The following is a 15,223-nucleotide window of genomic DNA, read 5'->3' as shown; positions in this document are numbered from 1 at the left end:
CATTTGTGGTGCTTCACGTGGGGAGAAATTACATAAGTTGGGGGTATTGTACACACGCTCTATCCCGAGCCGTCATCTCGTCCATCACCTGTAGACCTCGTCGAAGGGCCTGGTGTCGTTGAAGCACGATTCCCAGACCTGGTTCACCACCTTGGTCGCCTGCACATCGTCCTTGCACCTGGGGCGGTTGAGAACTGATTGTATGGCGCGCTTGCGTACGCAGTCCTGGAACTGCTGCGACAGACTCCAGTTCCCTCTCGTAAACGCCTCTCTCGTCCACCTGCATTCGCCACTTAGCGCTGAAGCGCGGATCTATCATGCAAGTCAGCATCTCTGTCTCCCCAAGCACTTCCTCCCTGCGAGGATACTCACCTCCGTACACGCCGCGTGCTTCAAGTCCAAATCGCCCATCCAATCCACGTTCCACCTCAGGTGGTCCCACGCGTGGACCATCTCGTGCGAGAGGGTGTCCTCGAGGTGCTTGCGGTCCCTGACCTCGTTGGCGCAGATGAGGATGCCGTGGGCGGGGCTGAAGCCGCCGGACTGGCGGTGGACCTCGCCGTCCTCGGTGAGGCGGGCCGGGCAGCGGCGGCAGAGGATGTTGGAGCTGTCGAGCTGGCCGTTGAGGTCGGCGATCTTGCCGTTGAGGAAGCGCACGGTCGGGGAGAAGGCGAGGAGCCAGTCGCGGCTCTCCTCGCACTTCTTGCAGTCGCGCTCCTCGTGGACGCGGTAGCGGTGCTCGCGGTAGTGGAACTGGCCCTCGGGCGTCATGCGCCCCGTCAGGATGTTGAAGTAGTTCATCCACCACTTGGTCTGCGGGTCGAAGCCGGTGCGGGCGGGATCGTTGCGGAGCTCGCGAGGGGGGGATTGTTGCTGCGGCGCGGATGCGGGTGCGGGAGCTGGCGCGGGGGGCGCTGGGGTTTGTGAGGGGGCTTCGGAAGCCATTGTGTGAGGTTGGAGATCGTCCGTCCTGTTCGGTTCTGGGGTATCTCGTGGACGGACGGAGGTGGACGCGCAGGGCTTTGCTGTTTGAAGTCGTTCGTTGATGGTGGTGATGGGTGAGGTATGGATGAGAGGTGTTGATTGGAGGTCGGGACGGAAATTTTGGCCGTTATCGATAACGACGCATGCGCTGGCCGGGTGCGTCAAGCACTGGCGATAGCGTCTAAATTAGTGGACCAATCCAACGACTGGCATTACAGAAGGAATTGGACATCGGGCTAGGAAGAATTTGAATACTAAGGACAGGGAGTAACGTTAGAAATGCCATTTGGCTTGACATTTTCGTTAGCAGAATTCCAGAATATTAATAATGCTTAGGGCGAATGGGAAGATATCAATAACAAAAAAGGGATGGAGGGGGATTGGCAGCTGTAAAGTCAGGGATCCTAACGACAACAGTGAAAGCAGAGACGACAGCGACTTCGGCAACGACGAAGCCAAGAGAGCAAGGTTTCAAAAGTTACGGAAAACAACTTGATGAATCGATTGTCCTGGCCTTCGGACTCAAAGTCATTTCATTCGGGAGGCACATGAGCAGACATTCCAGTTGGAGTTCAGTCACAATAGCATTGTCGGTGGTTTCTGAAATAAACACCCATAAATCAAGAAACAAGCCATGTTCTTTCACCGATTTGGTAACTTATGAATGGCTTCGAGAAGGACCCTGGAATGCCTTTGCCTGGATTCCGGTTTGACTATAAATCTACTCCCGCCTCGCAACCTCCAAGAGGTATCGGCTCCCCCACGTTCCACCGTTCCATTCCTGATATCCGTGATCTACGTACATAACCCCAAATCAATAAGGCGCGCCTTTTTCAAGAGACATTGCATCTTACTCGATGAAGAGTCAAGCGGTCAACAAGCCCAAACATGCATCGGATGGATGCATGAGATCATTTCTTGGGCCAACACAAGGATGCAAAAAAAAGGCGGGATATCGCTGAAGATGCCGCTAGCCCCGGATTTTTAGCGGCATTACGGGCCTTCTCATAGGTTGCCGAGCCACCTACCGAACCACCCCCGTGCTCCCGTCCATAACGCCGGTCGATCCCGACATCGGGCAAGGGTTTTTTCACCGTCCATACCCATGCAGCCAGAGTCAGAGTCAGTTCCCAAAGCAAGAAACCAACCCCGACAGCAACGAACGACGAAGGGCGCAACCAGACCAGGGGCCTTGATTGATCATTTGTGTTGTTCAACAGCCCCCCTTCCGTCCCACAATAATCGACGTCGCTTGGTTTTACTTTAGCATTGGCAATGGCGGAAGAGAGTGGTCCAACTTGTAAGAGGATCCAGTAATTTTTTTAAATACGTAATGTTGCCCAATGCCGATTTGGTTCTTGGGCTCATGTTCGTCTGATTGCATTTCATGTTCCCTGCCTTGGCTTTTTGTCTGAAGGGTGAAAAGTTGAAAACAGCGCGTGTGACTAACTCTGAATACCCTCATCCGCAGATATGAAGCACCGTGAGGGCCCGAAACCCTTGACGGTGGTGCTCAAGTTGGGTGAGTCCCCTGCCCCTCACAACTGTCACTCACAGTGATCTAACTCATCTCACAGGCACCAGCTCCATCGTCGATGAGACAACACACCAGCCCTTGCTGTCCATCCTGAGTCTCATCGTCGAGACGGCAGTCAAGTTGAGGAAGGATGGTCATAGAGTGGTCATCGTCTCGTCCGGCGCCATCGGCGTCGGTCTCCTCCGTATGGAGATGGAGAAACGCCCGAAGCACCTGTCAACGCTGCAGGTCCGCCTCATCCAGGAAACCTCCAAACGGCAGCGAAGAGCTCGTTTTGAACTGACGAAACCCGTGTGACAGGCCTTGGCAGCCATCGGACAGTGCAGACTCATCAGTCTCTGGGACGACCTGTTTGGTCACTTCAGGCAACCCGTCGCCCAGATCCTGCTCACTCGCAGCGACATCGCAGATGTAAGTAGACTGTCGTCCCCTGCAATCCACGATGCGAGCAAGGTCTGACATGGTGTCCCAGCGAACACGGTACCTCAACGCTCAAAACACATTCAACGAGCTGCTGGACCTAGGCGTCATTCCCATCGTCAACGAAAACGACACCCTCGCCGTGTCGGAAATCAAGTTCGGCGACAATGACACCCTCTCCGCCATCGCGGCCGGCATGGTCCACGCGGACATGCTCTTCCTCATGACAGATGTCGACTGTCTTTACGACAAGAACCCCAGGACGAACCCCGACGCCCAGGCTATTGAGGTCGTCGAAGACATCTCCAGCATCCAGGCCGATGGTAGACCATATCCCCTCCCCTGCCTCGCGTCCTACCAACTCACACAAATACAGTCTCAACAGCAGGATCAGCCCTAGGCACCGGCGGCATGATGACCAAGATCGTCGCCGCCCGCCTTGCAACCTCCGCCGGCGTGACCACCGTCATCACCCGCTCCTCCAACCCGGGCAACATCGTAAAGATAGTCCGCTACATCCAAGCCCAACAAAAGTCCTCCCCGCGTCTCGACGCCGTCGACGGTGCAGGTGAGCACGACCACGACCACACCGACGACCCCCTTTCCCAATCCACCGCCTCTCTGCGTCTCGACCAGTCTGCCGAGAGACCTCCGCTGCATACTCGCTTCCTCCCCTCCCCGGACCCCATCGGCGATCGCCACTTCTGGATGCTCCACGGCCTCAAACCCCACGGCACCATCTACATCGACTCCGGCGCCCACAGCGCCCTCCTGAGGAAGGCGGGCCTGCTGCCCGCCGGCGTCGTCGACGTCGAAGGTAACTTCGCCCAGCACGAGGCTGTGAGACTCGTCGTCGTGGACAGGCTTCATGACGTGAGCAACGGCGGCAAGGCGTGGGGCGGCACGCCGCTCGAGGTCGGCCGCGCGCTGGTCAACTACGCCGCGCCGGAGGTGATGCGCATCAGCGGCCACCAGAGCTCCGAGATCCACGGGCTGTTGGGGTACGCCGATAGCGAGTACGTGGCCGAGAGGCAGCACATCCGCATCTGGGGACGGGAGAGCCGGCCGCAGACGCCGAGCCTGGAAAAGGTGAAGGAGCAGGTTCGGGAGCAGGTTGTGGAGGAGGTGATCGCGGGGGTCGCGGGGTACGAACAGAAGACGGGAGCATGAAGCTTTGTTTTGTGCGTTTTGACGTTGGGCTACGGAATATGGGCATGCATGATGAGGCAAAGAGGAAAAGGGCGAATATCCACATGGTTCCAAGGAGCAATCCGGCATATTTCAGCATGAGAGGGTGTCGATATTAGACTTTTTGCTGTTATGACGAGAGAAGAAAATTAAAATATGAGACTGTTGATGAACAACAAAAACGCCGTCAAGATGCCCCTCCCGGTCTTCTACTCTTCTTTTTTTATAAGCCAAGAAACGCCGTCCCGTTATACACACACAAGTCTTCCGCGGGTATTTCGACCTGTCTGATCAAGCCACGCACCATCATTCAGACCACTTTAACCGGTCGCAAAGAGGGTATCTTCGTCACGCAGGTACTCGCCGCAGTCCGATTGCCTGAAGCACACGACACCAGTGGGGTCCAGACGGCGCGCCTCAGCCGTGGAGCGGGCGGTGACGCCGAAGCCGAGGGGCTTGTCGTCCATGGAGAAGACGATGACACCCTGGTGCTCGGGGCAGTCGTCGGACCAGCGGCCGACGTGGGCCTTTACGATGTTGCCGCCGTAGAGGAAGGGCATTTCTCCGTTGGGCTGTCGGGGAGGTCGTGGTTAGCATTGCGCCTTGTTGACACACGTTGGAGGGAGTCGTTCGGAACGCACCTTGACCCAAATCTTGTATCTCGCGTGCTCGCTGAGGATAGGGAGGGCCGTAACGTGCAGGCGGAACTTGCCCGTCTTGGTGAACTTGCCTGCAGAACCGATCGATTAGCATTGGAAGGTTGATAGGGTGATGCGCATGCGACATACCAAGGCAGATACCGATGCTGAGAAGCTTGTCGCGGGCGATGCTCGTCGCGAGGTTGGCGACGGACAGGCGCACGTAGTAGACGCGGTCCTTGATCATGCGGAAGACATAGCGGTCGGCGTCGGGGGAGTTGTCGAGCGGGGCGATGAGGTTCTTCAGCGAGCTGCCCATGTAGCTGGCCAGCTTGTTGAAGAGGGTCTGGGTCTCTGTTTCCGTAAGGGGACGCATCTTGGGCGATAGTTTTCGTCTCGTCGGCTCCCGGATCGAGGTTTGTGAAGACTGACGAAGAGTCTTTCGAAGGTGCTGGGATCCGTGCTGAGAGGGTGGGATGTATCGCGATGCCAAAGGTTGGAGGAGCGGCAGAAACCCAAAAAATTTCGGGCGGTCAGGCCTCGGTCTGGGGTCGTGATTGGCTCAATTGCCTCGGACTCCACTAAAAAGTTCTCGACGTCCCTCTTCCAGGGTCCCGTTCAATCCACTCCAGCATCGAGAAATCTCGACCAAGCCCGAGTTCCTCCACACCGACGGCTGTCTCACAACACCCGCATACCCACGACAACCACCGCAAACATGTCGTCCGTCAGAGCCCCCAAGCGCCGCAGGCTTACGCCGCCCCCCGAAGACGAAGAACCCAAGTCCCGCTCCTCCAAGAAGATCCAGAAGCAATTCTTCAAGAGCGCCGCCGGCTGGGACCTGGAGCAGGACTACGAGAACCGTAAACGCAAGGGCAGCAAGAAGGACAAGAAGGACAGCAACAGGCTACCCATCAAGACCGCCGACGGCCGCCTCGAGCAGTACCGCTCCCTCGAGCCCGACAACGACGATGCAGCCTCTGTGGAAAGCGACGGCGACTGGCTCGAGGGCAAGGAGGACGAGGAGGCCATCGCCGAGGCCGAGGCTGAAGCTGAGAAGATGCGCCAAAGTCGAAGAAAGGAAGAGGAGGAATCCGATCTGCCGGAGCACGTGCAAATTATCCAGGCAAAGGAAGAGCTCGCCAAGATCGCGACGGCGCTGAACGAGGACCCCGAGGAGAATGTGGGCGCCTTCAAGGCTCTCGCCAAGATCGGCCAGTCGCGCATTCAGACCATCCAGAAGATCGCCCTGGCCACCCAGCTCGCCGTGTACAAGGACGTTATCCCGGGCTACCGCATCCGCCCCGTCGCCGAAGACGCCCCCGTTGAGAAGTTGTCCAAGGAGGTCCGCAAGCTGCGCGCCTTCGAGCAGGCGCTCGTGTCCGGGTACCAAGTCTACATCAAGGAGCTGGCCAAGTGGGCAAAGGCCGACATACCCGCGACGCGCAAGACGGGGCAGAGCATTTCGAGCGTGGCCATCGCGTGCGCGTGCACGCTCGTCAACGCGGTACCGCACTTCAACTTCCGCAACGACCTGCTCAAGATTCTCGTCAGCAAGCTCTCGAAGCGCAAGGTTGACGCCGACTTCGTCAAGTGCCGCAAGTCTCTCGAGACACTCTTCAAGGAGGACGAGGAGGGCCGCCCCGCCATGGAGGCCGTCGCGCTGCTGGCCAAGATGATGAAGGCCCGCGACTTCTTCGTCGACGAGACCGTCCTCAACCTCTTCCTCCACCTGCGCCTACTGGACGAATTCGCCGGAAAGGGTTCCCAGGACCGCGTGGACCACGAGAAGGACCCGGGCGCGCCGCCCCCGAGGAAGGCCTTCAAGAAGGAGTTCCGCACCAAGAAGCAGCGCAAGCAGATCAAGGAGCAGAAGGCGATCGAGAAGGACATGCAGCAGGCCGACGCGCTGGTGAGCCACGAGGAGCGCGACCGCATGCAGTCCGAGACGCTGAAGCTCGTCTTCGTGACGTACTTCCGCGTTCTCAAGCTGCGCGTCCCGCACCTGATGGGCGCCGTGCTGGAGGGTCTGGCCAAGTACGCGCACCTGATCAACCAGGACTTCTTCGGCGACCTCCTCGAGGCCCTGAAGGATCTCATCCGTCACGCTCAAGAAGATGCCGAGGGTGACCTAGAGCCCGACGCCGAGGCAGAAGGGGAGGAGGACGACGACGAAGACGAATCTGCACGCAACACGACCCGCGAGGCCCTCCTCTGCACGGTGACCGCCTTCGCCCTCCTGGCAGGCCAAGACGCGCACAATTCCCGCTCCGAGCTGCACCTCGACCTCTCACACTTCGTGACGCACCTCTTTACCTCCATGCCCCTCCTCTCTCTGAACCCGGACCTCGAGCTGACGTCCAAATCGCTACACATCCGCCCCGGCGCGACCAAGGACAACCGCGTCAACCTGCAGACCACGACCGTTTTGCTGCTGCGCTGTCTCACGGCCGTCCTCCTGCCCGCGTACCAGATCCGCTCCGTCCCGCCGCTGCGCTTGGCCGCGTTCTCGAAGCAGCTCATGTCTGCCTCGCTGCACACGCCGGACAAGTCCACGCAGGCGGTGCTGGCGCTGCTGCAGGACGTGGCGCACACGCACGGCAAGAAGATCAGCGCGTTGTGGCGGACGGAGGAGAGGAAAGGCGACGGCAACTACAACGCGTTGAGTGACAGCGTGGAGGGAAGTAATCCGTTTGCGACGACAGTGTGGGAGGGGGAGTTGCTGAGGAGGCATTTCTCGCCAAAGGTCAGGGAGGGTGTCAAGATACTAGAAAAGAGCATTGGTAACGCATAATTCATGGAATAGAGGAGTTGGGGAATACAAAACCAGGCTTAATGATTTTCTTCGTCACCTGGCGTTAGAGGGGACGTACGTTGTGAGCAGTTCCTTTCCTTGATTCGCGCTTTACCTCGATCGCGTTGCTCGTTGGGGCCTATGTACCACATATCAAGCAGAGCATCACTGTCACATCAGCAAACGTGTTCTATGAAATCCTTGATTGACTATCTTACTACCTCAGTGCTGAGCTTTTTTATCATCCTTGAGCAAAAGTGACGGCCGTAGCCCGTATGTCCTTCTCCGAACCTTCAATCCTTGCGCGTATGCAATGTGTGCGGTCTTGTTCCAGATTCTCGAAGCGACAGGCTTTGCGAGAGCTTTGCGAGAGCAGAACCAATAATATCGTCATTATCTGAACGTTGATCTCCGTGACATCGGGTTTCGGGCTTCAACTGGTGAAGTGAGTGTTGAAGGCGTGTATATACTGACACAATAGAAGAGTCATCCGACAGACCCCAAGCCGAGTGTTCGTGTTGACGAGGGAGATGATCGAATCAGGCAGAGGCCATGAACCAATTTATGCCCAGATTGACGCATTCAATCCACGACCAAGACCTGATACCTTCTGCGCCTTGCCAGGCGCCTCAGCCTCGTTGGCTTGGTAGGGGATGACATCAAGATTATCCTCCTGCTCATCGAGAGTGGCGGGAATCGCTCCGAAGCTGAGAGGGAACTCTGCCTGGGCTTTCAGCAGGATAGGGCAGTCCTCTAAGGGATGATCGAACTTAATGACGTTGACCGCAAACTTGCGTCTCGCAGTCTCGGACAAGCCGGCAATCTGACGGTCACCGTCGGCGTCGTTGTTGAACTGGGAGGCGCTCAGGCCAGCGAGAGGGCGAATTCGCTTGGGGCAGTTGCAGATCTTGGTATGCATGTCCATGGTGGTGGGAGATTCGGAATCGGCCCGCTCACCGTTGCTCCAGTGAGCAGCAGCCGCCTTCTCAGGCTGAATACCCTTGCTCGAGTGAGGAGCAGTCTCTTTCTCAGGCTGCTTTATTTTGCTCAATTGAGCAGCGGTTTGCTCCTTAGGGGGCAACACCTTACCCGCTCTCAGGATCTGGAGGGCCCAATCAGCGAGGCTGAATCCAGGTTCGTTGTGAGCCGATGCAGAGATAGTGGAAGTAGCACTGCCGGATGCGTTGTTGCTGCTGGTGGGTGCCGTGTCCGCAAGCAAGCGAGAGGCCTGTCCAGCCAGGGAATCATTCTTCTGGATCTTGTCAGTTGGAGTAGCAGTAATGGCGCGGTCGATCGAAACCGCGTCCTTGGTTGCGTGATTCTCAGTTGTAACTTGGAAGAGATGGACCTCGTTGGTGTCGGTTTTGTTGGTCGCAGCCTTCACGGTCTCGGCCTCAGGGGCCTGTCCTTGGCCAGCCCAGATGCTCTGATGAAGGCCATTGTGGGTAGAATACGCCTCAGATTTGTCTTGACCATCTGGTTTCTGCTTGACAGGAGCCTCAGGTTGATGATAAGCGGCAGAGGGCTCGGGGGCCCCGGCGACGATAGAATGAGACGTCTTCGGGGCAACGGTTTCCTTCGTGCTGTTGACAGTGTGTGTAGTAGCCGGGGCCTGAGCAACGACTGCTGCCTTGCGAGCAAGATGGGGGGGCTGGGAGTCGACCGCAGGCTGACTGACGGCAGGAGCAGAAGCAGAAGGCTCGGGGTTGACCGGCTTGGAAGGCTTCCCGCCATCGACCCAGTCAGAAAGATCCTTATTGATCTTGATTGGAGCTCTCTGTACATCTGCAGCCGGGGGCATCGGTCTCTGGAAGCCCGCATGATTTGCTGCAGGCATTGGCCGGACTATTCACCCGTTAGTGACAACAAATACATAACTAACTGACGTTGTAGACTCACCCATGGCATTGGATCTGACGGGAGGGTATGCCTGACGCTCAGAACGAGGACCGGCAGTAATTGGCCCGTTGCCCCTTCCCCGAAGACTGCTTCCACCTCGACTGCTGCCTCGGCCTCTGAACTCCTGCTGAAGCTGCTTGGCGAACGCCATCTGTTCGGGAGTAGGAGATGGCATCTTGAAGATCTACAGATGTTAGTTTTCGGGAAAACAGTAGATGGCTCTCTGAGTCTACATATTTGATGGTGATAGAGAGGTCAAACTGCTGATGTGGAAGTTGTGAAAATGATGCCACATGCCCGGCATGATACTCTGGGGGCATTCCTTCGAGACAAGCAAGATAGGAAGGAAGGGAAGGGGCAAACAAGTCCAGACCTTGGGAGAAGGCAGGTGAAAGGAGCAGTCTGTCCAAATTTACTTACCAAGATTGCTGCTTCCGTACCAGGAAGGAGATAAAAACCAAGATTCGGTGGGAATGGCCCCTTGAGAGGAAAGGCACCGTTTGTTGATGTTTTGGAAAGAATTGTAGGCGAGAGAGGGTTGTTTGGAAGAAGTAGAAGGGGAAGTGGTAGCGAGGTGAGGGAAATCAAGAGGAAGGTGACCGTAGGAAGGTGGTCGAAGGGAGAAGAAGTCGCCTCAATAAATGAGGTCTGGCTGTCAGGCACTTCAGGAAGGAGCACAAAAGTAGATCTTCCTGTCCTTGTGATGCGGCAGTGGTAGGGCTTGAAATCCTTTTGGCGTGGTAGTTTGATGGGAAGTAAGGTAGGGTAGTGGCTGGCCTCGTTGCTTGGGGATGATGGACTTCTGTTGTAACCAGGGCGACCAGAAAATCTGACGGCGAGGTGGCCGAGATGGAGATTTGAAAAAGATAAAGGGTTGAGAGAGGGACTGGGGCTGGCAAGTAAGGTAATAAAGCCGTGTCTTGGTCATCGTGAGGAAGGTGAGGAAGGTTCAAGCCGGGTTGAGACAGGTTGAAGCATGACCACGACGACCCGAGGATTGCAGCCTGGCAAAGAGGGAAGGCACAAGGCTGCACCTGCTTATAGATAGCAGAGGCATACTGCAGATGTCATCAAAGAACTGATTGTCCTGGAAGAGCTAGATTGGTTATCAAACGGTGGAATAAATATCGGAACCTCGTGGGTGCTGCCTTACCTGCCTGGGGAGCTCGCTATTCTTCAAAATCAGACGTGATCTGCTCCAAATAGGTACCCAGATGGAAAAAAACTGTTCTCATGAAAGCACCATACGAATGGTGGCATCAGCAATATCGAAATTAGTGGACCGACGATAAAAGCGAAGATAGCATCAGTGAAGTCGTTGGGAATAAACGTCTCTTTATTTCGGGGCATCCTGTCTTCCTGTCTCAGATGCCACTGGCAGACATTCTTCTTCCCTCAGTGGAAAGCGCTTCATATTGGCCTAGGTTCACTTCCAGGACCATCACCATCCGTGTCAGTGAAACGTAGCCGATAATAAATACCAGTACCTATGGTTGAAGGTCTGCCTCACCAGCTGAAATCAGCGCTCAACCTAACTGCTCAAGCCCTCAGCTCGGATGATGGTCACAGAAGTCGAGTTCTTATTTTGTCTTGCCTTCCCTTATCCTTCCCCCTTCAAGTCCTTTAAATGCAAATTTTGCAAGCTCATGACGTCGACTTTTCATGCCTTGCCCGCCTTCTTCGCGGGAACCATCTTCTCCTCTATCTTGAGTTTTGTCGGGATATAGTTGGCATTGCGAGCCTCATCAAGCCATGCTATCCTCACGGGCGGGACATGCTGCTGGACAAAGTCAATCAGCGCCTTGGACATGGGAGCTTGTACGCGAATGCCGACGGACGAGACCCTGGGAATTCCAAGGCAAGCGCTGAGTCTGTCGCTGCAAGGCTTCGAATACCCTACAAGCCTCGTCGGCGATGCGGATGGCGTGGCCTTCGAGGCGACGGCGACCATTTGCGGCAGTTGACAATTGAACGCGGAGGATTGCCCCGAGCGGGCCACGAAGATGACAGCGTATGGACTGTTTTGGCTGGCCGTTTGGGCGTCGTCCGTTTCACTCGAAATCGGCTCCGCGCTCACCTCCGCTGCGGCACGCTTCTCGAGGTTTCTGGTGATGCTGGCAAGACCGACGTCGACGAATGAAGCGATCTCCGGCGGAGGCGGGCGTTGCCCCTTTTCCGATGCCGCAGCATCTGCCCCCTCTTCCTTTCTCTTTCTCTTGGCTGCCCGTTTGCCTTCGGATGGCTTCACGTGTCTCTGGCGGTGTTGCCCGATTGGGGCCAGAAGGCTGTCTAGAATTAGCAAACGCTTGATGAGAGAGGACAAAGAGTAGGAGAGGGTGCTGCTTCCACGAACAGAGACGTACCTGCATAGTAACTCCAGGATTGCCTCCTGGTCCTCAAAGGAGATTTCTGGCCTGCAGATGGCTTGTCAGCACGTAGCTACGGAAGGCACGGGAAATTGCCATACCATTCTGCCGAGGAGAAAGGGGTATCGACCGAGTAAACCAGCTTCTTCTTGAGAGACGCCGACATGCTGACCGTTCTGCCTGGGGCCTTGGAATTTGCGAGATGTACGGTGAGAGTTGAGAAGGGATTCAGGGTGGGACCATTCGTTTATGTTCTTTCTTCGGAATCGGTAAGTATCCGTCAAAGGGATATCGACAGATGCTTCCTGCTTACGGTTCAAGTGTGGTCGCAAAGTACTTGGACGGGATTTGAAGGTTGTTGTCTTTGACGGAGTAATGACTTGAAATCGATATGATCCGCGACTTTGAGTGGAAATTTGGAGTATGTGAAGGGGCTCGTTTCCATGTACCTGAGCAAACCAATATTCGGCAATAAAACCGTGGGTTATTGCTCGATGCTTTCTCGCAAACGTTGTACGTCAACTCCCGATAACCCTGCCGCCGATCTCCGTTGGCTGCAAATGCAACACTAGAAATGACGATGTGCTGCGTTGTCAATCCAGTTCACATACAAGGTGGGCAGCAACGTGAGATGGAGTCAGTCACTCGAACAAAAATAAATAAAGATAAAAGTAAAAATTCGGTTGACGTGAGGCTAAGGTAGTAAGGTAGTTGGCCTTAGCGGCCGATACGCCGATAAGCGAGATCCTAGTGCGCCGGGAGCAAGAGTCAGTCTCGTCCCAGGGCAGAAAGGAGACGAACGGGAAGAGCTTGAGCCTCTAGAGGAAACAAGTGACAGCGTGAAGTTATGCCAAGAAACCGAGAGTTGATGCTTTGCATCCGTACCTTGGCGATTGGAGCAAATCACGTCTTTAACAGCTGCTGTCAAGACGGCAATTGACGTCAACTCGGAAGCAGTGCGGGTTTAGGTGCTACAGGGAACAAGGGCCACAGCTCCGACCGGGCCCCGCATGAGCTCTCTCGGAGGGTGGCACGGACGACGGCGGGAGGAACAGGCCGGTGGATGGAGCAAGGGTCGCCGAGAGGCCGAGTGCTACCATACCTTACGTCAGGCGAGTGCGGATAGGTATTCGTATCCATAAGGTACTTTGAATTGATTGACAAGACGCCGTTAGTGATGCGCATCTGGTGGGAAGACAAGTTCTGAGTCATTTGTGGTTAAAGACAACAGGGTTCTTTGTTTTTTTCTTCAGGCGTACAGTTTGCAAACCTGGAAAGTTTGGAAGAGGACCGTTGTGGCGTTGTATAGCGTTGTCGAGTGGCTTCGAAAAATTGAAGCCAAATTCGTCGGGCACCTCATGTTCAAGTAGAGGTTTCATTCGTAGAAGAAGCTTTGAAAGTTGGGTGGTAGGGGACGCGTATCATATCGGATGAAGGACATGTCCATCTGACCTGATGATCTTGTCCAGCCAGAGCTTCGGTGAGCGCTGATCAGCTTGCAGCTAGGTAGGTGTTGTTGGCTACCGCTCAACCGCTTTATCTCTGAGGCAAAGAAGACACGTCCGGGCCCCACTGATTCATCAAATAAGACGCTCTCCATGAGTCCATTCCCAAGTGATCTCCGATGCTGATAAAAGCTTTCTACTGCCGGGTTGGCCTTCGTCGACCCAAATTGTGACCGAAACAGAGCTGTTACAGCCCGGACCAAAAGGCAGACTTCAGAAAATTGAGAGTGAAAAGAAAGAAAAAAAAGCGTCTCGCTCGTAGCCAATGCAGCCAAGGCAGAAATGGCCGCCTCAGCAGACTGTCTTAAATTACTTTTCCGTGTCCCTGAAGAATCAAAAGGTCGATATCGTAGTCAAGGCACGTCATAAAGTACCTTAATTTCCAACTCTAACGGCCACCTGGCTACACCTGGAAGCCTTCCATGATTCAAAACCTGACGCAAGACAATCATCAGGCGCTTCATTTGGCGGTAAAAAAGGGCGGCCCCCATCACAAGAGATTCGCCTTTTTGGGTAGAAAATTTTCCTCAAAGGCACAGCGGCGAAACAAACACCTGTTTCTTTGCGCTGTGTTTTCATCGCATTCATCCTGCTGCTGCTCCTGCTGCTAGTTGAAGTAAGGTGTGTCATCCAGCCGTGGCGGTATCATTTGGAGGGTGGCTTGTCTCATTCCCAATTCCAGCCAACCAGCATTTATCCCATCGCTAAGCGCAGGTAAGAGCACTCTCGTCAAGAAAGAATTCGACTGGAGAAAACAAGACAGATGTAACAGGGTTTTAGACACTCTCTCGTCTGAATATCGAAGTCTTTCCCGTCGTTTTTCGTTCCCTGCAGGAACCTGTAGTAGTGTTGCTAAGGTACCTAGCTGCAGAGGTCTGGACAGGCAGCTACGCGTTCCCCACCTCAACGCACCGCTGCGACTGCCTCTCGGACTGTGCTTCTGAGCCACATTGCACCGTCACCCCGCACCTCCCACCACCCACCGCCCGCCGTCTCTCCGCCAAAACCTTCTCGCATCAACGACGCGCCAAAAGAAGCTGCCCCGGACAAGCTGCACATCCCAAAAGGTTCCTCGCCTTCTAATCTGCCTGCCTTATTACCTCAATCACACCTCGTTACCTCACCCGGCCTTACTCATTTTGTTTCCTGCCTTGTCATCGGCAACGAGATGGAGCATTTCTATTGAAGACGACCACCAGAAATCATCACCTTGCCTCTTTTCCCCCCACATGTAAGGCTAGCTCACTCCCGTCTCTTATCCTACCACGCGCTGATAAGAGAAGCTACCTACCTCGAGGGAAGCCCGTAGGTTTCTCACGGATACCTGCCCTCACCAGGCACCATCCACCAAGGTAAGCACAAACCACCTACTTCGTCACAAGGCAAGGTACCTTGCCTCCCGTCTCCCACCTTGCGTGCTTGCCTGACGGTTTGCCCGTCCCTCATTACCTCATCCTTCTCCATCGGCGTCTCCAAACGCTTGAGCATCATTCCCCCTCCCCCTCCAAAGCTCCCAGCTCTAGTGGATTCATTCACACCCGCGCCGCGTCTGAAGCACTGCTGCGGGCCAAAAAAAAAGGACGACGTGCAACCCCTGCACCTCCCCGAAAAAGCCCACCTTCAACACAACTTGCTTGGTTAGTTGGACCTCAGCCTGCACCTCAGCTATCGTCACCACGACATCCTAGCGTCTGGTCCCCAATCATTTTTTTATTTATTTTCCGTCCCGTGTACCTCTTCGCTTTCTGAGGCACCAAGCCGCGCGCAGCCTCGCCTTGTTCCTCTCCGTGTTCTCTTTCCCACCATCCTGACCTTACACTGCGCGAACTCCGTCCCATCAAGCTCCGAGCCTTGCCAGGTATCAACCGTCAAAAACCCACATGCTAATTCTG

General features: G+C 55.3%; 6 protein-coding genes across 6 annotated transcripts; 2 read left to right on the top strand and 4 right to left on the bottom strand.

Moving 5' to 3' along the window:
* Positions 1-84: 84 nt before the first annotated feature.
* Positions 85-945, bottom strand: CkaCkLH20_08431 (peptidase M76 family protein; the record flags this gene model as incomplete). Its single annotated transcript, XM_038891146.1, has 2 exons — positions 85-312; positions 373-945. 2 exons carry the CDS (start codon positions 943-945, stop codon positions 85-87), a joined length of 801 nt encoding a protein of 266 aa, XP_038743520.1.
* Positions 946-2,457: 1,512 nt separating this feature from the next.
* CkaCkLH20_08430 (glutamate 5-kinase) lies at positions 2,458-4,111 on the top strand (the record flags this gene model as incomplete). Its single annotated transcript, XM_038891145.1, has 5 exons — positions 2,458-2,506; positions 2,562-2,749; positions 2,822-2,932; positions 2,994-3,264; positions 3,318-4,111. 5 exons carry the CDS (start codon positions 2,458-2,460, stop codon positions 4,109-4,111), a joined length of 1,413 nt encoding a protein of 470 aa, XP_038743519.1.
* Positions 4,112-4,449: 338 nt separating this feature from the next.
* CkaCkLH20_08429 (60s ribosome subunit biogenesis protein nip7) lies at positions 4,450-5,143 on the bottom strand (the record flags this gene model as incomplete). Its single annotated transcript, XM_038891144.1, has 3 exons — positions 4,450-4,701; positions 4,771-4,859; positions 4,918-5,143. The coding sequence occupies 3 exons, from the start codon at positions 5,141-5,143 to the stop codon at positions 4,450-4,452; spliced, it is 567 nt and encodes a 188-aa protein (XP_038743518.1).
* A 342-nt stretch (positions 5,144-5,485) lies between these two features.
* CkaCkLH20_08428 (nuclear export protein noc3) lies at positions 5,486-7,561 on the top strand (the record flags this gene model as incomplete). Its single annotated transcript, XM_038891143.1, has 1 exon — positions 5,486-7,561. One exon carries the CDS (start codon positions 5,486-5,488, stop codon positions 7,559-7,561), a length of 2,076 nt encoding a protein of 691 aa, XP_038743517.1.
* A 562-nt stretch (positions 7,562-8,123) lies between these two features.
* On the bottom strand, positions 8,124-9,635 carry CkaCkLH20_08427 (uncharacterized protein; the record flags this gene model as incomplete). The annotated part of the gene is made up of 2 exons (XM_038891142.1): positions 8,124-9,406; positions 9,461-9,635. 2 exons carry the CDS (start codon positions 9,633-9,635, stop codon positions 8,124-8,126), a joined length of 1,458 nt encoding a protein of 485 aa, XP_038743516.1.
* Positions 9,636-11,120: 1,485 nt separating this feature from the next.
* Positions 11,121-11,992, bottom strand: CkaCkLH20_08426 (uncharacterized protein; the record flags this gene model as incomplete). Its single annotated transcript, XM_038891141.1, has 3 exons — positions 11,121-11,745; positions 11,824-11,874; positions 11,928-11,992. 3 exons carry the CDS (start codon positions 11,990-11,992, stop codon positions 11,121-11,123), a joined length of 741 nt encoding a protein of 246 aa, XP_038743515.1.
* Between the last annotated feature and the right edge of the window lie 3,231 nt (positions 11,993-15,223).

This window comes from Colletotrichum karsti (assembly GCF_011947395.1).
Source record: "Colletotrichum karsti strain CkLH20 chromosome Unknown Scaffold28, whole genome shotgun sequence".
Taxonomy (NCBI): Eukaryota; Fungi; Ascomycota; class Sordariomycetes; order Glomerellales; family Glomerellaceae; genus Colletotrichum; species Colletotrichum karsti.
The sequence above is the reverse complement of the archived record's forward strand: the minus strand, read 5'-3'. Positions and strand labels throughout refer to the sequence as shown.